Below are 2,653 nucleotides of genomic sequence, written 5' to 3' on the forward strand. Positions count from 1 at the left end.
TGAAGCTCTCAGAGGGAAAGTGGAGTCCAAGAAAGAGTTGGGGGCAGCCACAAGGCCTGGTGCTAATGGGAGTCTCTCTCACAAGGCCCCTGGCCACGGCCTCTTCAGCTCCATCAGCTTTGACTCCCCGAAAGTTCTTTTGCTCTAGAGGAAAGGTGTGGCAGCAATTCCCACTGCCTCTTGAGCAGTGCCCTCTCCACATTCTGCACGCTCAGGTCTGCGTCAGCTGCAGCCCAGGGAGCAGATTCTGCCCACAGAGCCCAGAGAACACAAAAGGGAATCGGAGTATTTCCTCTTGCGTGGTCTCCGATCTGGGTAGCCAACCTGGTCATCAGTGCATGCGGTGCTGAGGAGACTGTTGAGATGACACCGCTGCTGCTGCTGCTTCTGCTGGCAGAGTGCTGCTGCACAGCGTTTTCCCTTCCCTCTCTGTGTCCCACATTGTTCCCTCTTTTCCCCTGTACAATGAGGGGCTTCTCTGCGGCCAGCTGCCGGCCCCACAAGCACAGCTCTAAGGTGGAGAAGCTCTTTCAGTGCTCATCGTTCAGGGTTCGTGTGAACCGCTTTCGCAGATCCACGTACTCACTCATCGCCTGGGAGTGGGCAACGGGATCCATCACCAGGTGGTGGAAGAGATTGCACGTCTCGGCCATTTGCACCTCTGGGGGAACCCTGATCTCCCCAGGAAGGCTCCGGTTGCCCACGATGAAGTGGTTGAGGCATCTCACTTGCACGCAGAAGCGCAGGCCCTCGCTGATATCCACCAGTCGCCTGACAAAATCTCTCCTGCGCCACCGTGACACGGGGATGATGGACAGGAGGTGCATGACAATGGTCTTGATGGTGTAGGTGGAAAAGCCGGAGCCCAGCTGCAGACAGCTGAAGAACTGCAGGCATTTGAGGTGCAAGCTGTCAGGGGGGGCCTGCCTGGCGATGCACTTGAAGAACTTCATCTCTGCCACGGCGTAGCTCTCCGGCCATGTTGTACTTGGCGTGCAGGCCTCCCTAGGCTGGCTGCTCACAAAGATGTCTGAGTCGCCTTGCCGCACCCCAAACAGCACCTCAATGCGGAAGCTTGCTGCGCCGTTGCTCACCTGGAATTGGCAGGAGCGTCTGGAGGGCAGCAGCACTAAATGCCAATTGTGGGACTGAGGCAAAGCCGGCCAGATTGCTCTCACCAGTTGGTAGAACCAGCGGGCAGTTTTCTGCACGTCGAGGTAGGAGCCGGTGCACAGGGTGTGTAGGAGGCTGGCATCCTGATTGCTCCTCAGCACCTCCTGGGGCTGGTGCAGGAAGCACAGCATGTTCTCCCCCTGCTGCTCCCTGCTGCAGGTGCACTCCAGCTGCACGCGGACGCGGAAGTTCCTCCCGCGCCTCTGCCCCGCAGTGTCCAGCTCCAGCTGGAAGGAGTGGCCTCGGGGAGGATTCATGGCTACCAGCACACGGTACACAACATCCTGCTCACGGGGACTCCAACCTTCGAAGGCACTGCCCACCCCGATGGCTCGTTGCAGCACCGGGTAGAAACTGTTGCACAAGACGTGGCCAAAGTAAATGGCAAAATTGTCCATCAGGTCAGTTGTCCACTCACAGCCTTCCTGCAGGTCCTGTACAGGCCACTGGATGCGCTCCATTGCAATCCTTCCTATGTTATCTTCGCCCTCGTGCTCTTCTTCTTGGACTCCATTGGCAGCATCATTGTTGTTTTCTGCATTTGCAGCCTCACGGACAACTTCATTTCCAACATCGTCTTCTTCATTTGCAGCAACATTGCCGACTTCCTGTACATTGCCATCATCATTGTTGACTTCCTCGCGGTTGGCAGCATTGGCTTCTTCTTCTTCTTCATTTCCAACATCTTCTTCTTGGTTTGCAGCCGCATTTCTGACTTCCTCTTCATCGGCACCATCGTTTTCTTCTTCACGCTCCTCTCTCCTCAGGCTCCTTTTCCTCCAGATAAACTCTAGGGCCAAGAGAAGGAGCAGGAGCCCAGCAAAATCCCAGACCTGCCAGTGCTGCAAGGCAGACCACGGCAGGTCTCCCCAGGCCCCTCCACTCTGCCTCAGCATAAGCTGCTCCACCTCCCGCTCCAGAAGAATCCTCTCCACTTCCTGGTGCATCGCATGCACCTCCATGCTCAGACGCCTGGCCTCATGCAAAGCATCTCCCGCGGGCTGCGGGTACGGGATAAGGCTTTGCAAGAGCAAGAGCCAGAATAGCCAGTGACCCATGGTCTGCAGGAGGATGGAGAGAAGGCCTTGAGTGGGGCGGGGAGGGAGGCAGCTGCCACTGGGGGCAGCAGGGACGGCAATCACAGGCATCTGGGGCCGGGAAGGACAGGGCCCCAGACAGCTGGCAGGCAGCAAGGCCTGTCCCGCTGCCCCAGCAGCAGCAGCAGCGGCACCGTGCCCTGCCCAAGGCTCTCCCATATGAGGGGCTGTCCCTGCATGCGGGGGGACAAGCCAGCCTCGGGTGCAGCGTTTCCGCCCCGGCCCTCGTCCCCAGCCCAGCCTCCCCGCCACGTGTGCACTCACCGCTTGCCCAAGCAATACAGGGCCAGCGTTACCTGCTGGGGCCTTTTAGAGCTGCCCCCATTGTGACACGTCGCCCGGCATGTCACAGGGGTCACAGCACAGCACAGCCAGGCCAGCAC

At 58.8% G+C, this 2,653-nt stretch overlaps 1 protein-coding gene across 1 annotated transcript; it reads right to left on the reverse strand.

The window, feature by feature from the left end:
* Positions 1 to 572: 572 nt before the first annotated feature.
* On the reverse strand, positions 573 to 1,526 carry LOC125321032 (inositol 1,4,5-trisphosphate receptor-interacting protein-like 1; the record flags this gene model as incomplete). The annotated part of the gene is made up of 1 exon (XM_048293448.1): positions 573 to 1,526. A coding segment is annotated over one exon (954 nt), but the record flags the coding sequence as incomplete, so codon positions are not given.
* Positions 1,527 to 2,653: the final 1,127 nt, after the last annotated feature.

The sequence above is a fragment of the Corvus hawaiiensis genome, unplaced genomic scaffold, assembly GCF_020740725.1.
Source record: "Corvus hawaiiensis isolate bCorHaw1 unplaced genomic scaffold, bCorHaw1.pri.cur scaffold_32_ctg1, whole genome shotgun sequence".
NCBI lineage: Eukaryota > Metazoa > Chordata > Aves > Passeriformes > Corvidae > Corvus > Corvus hawaiiensis.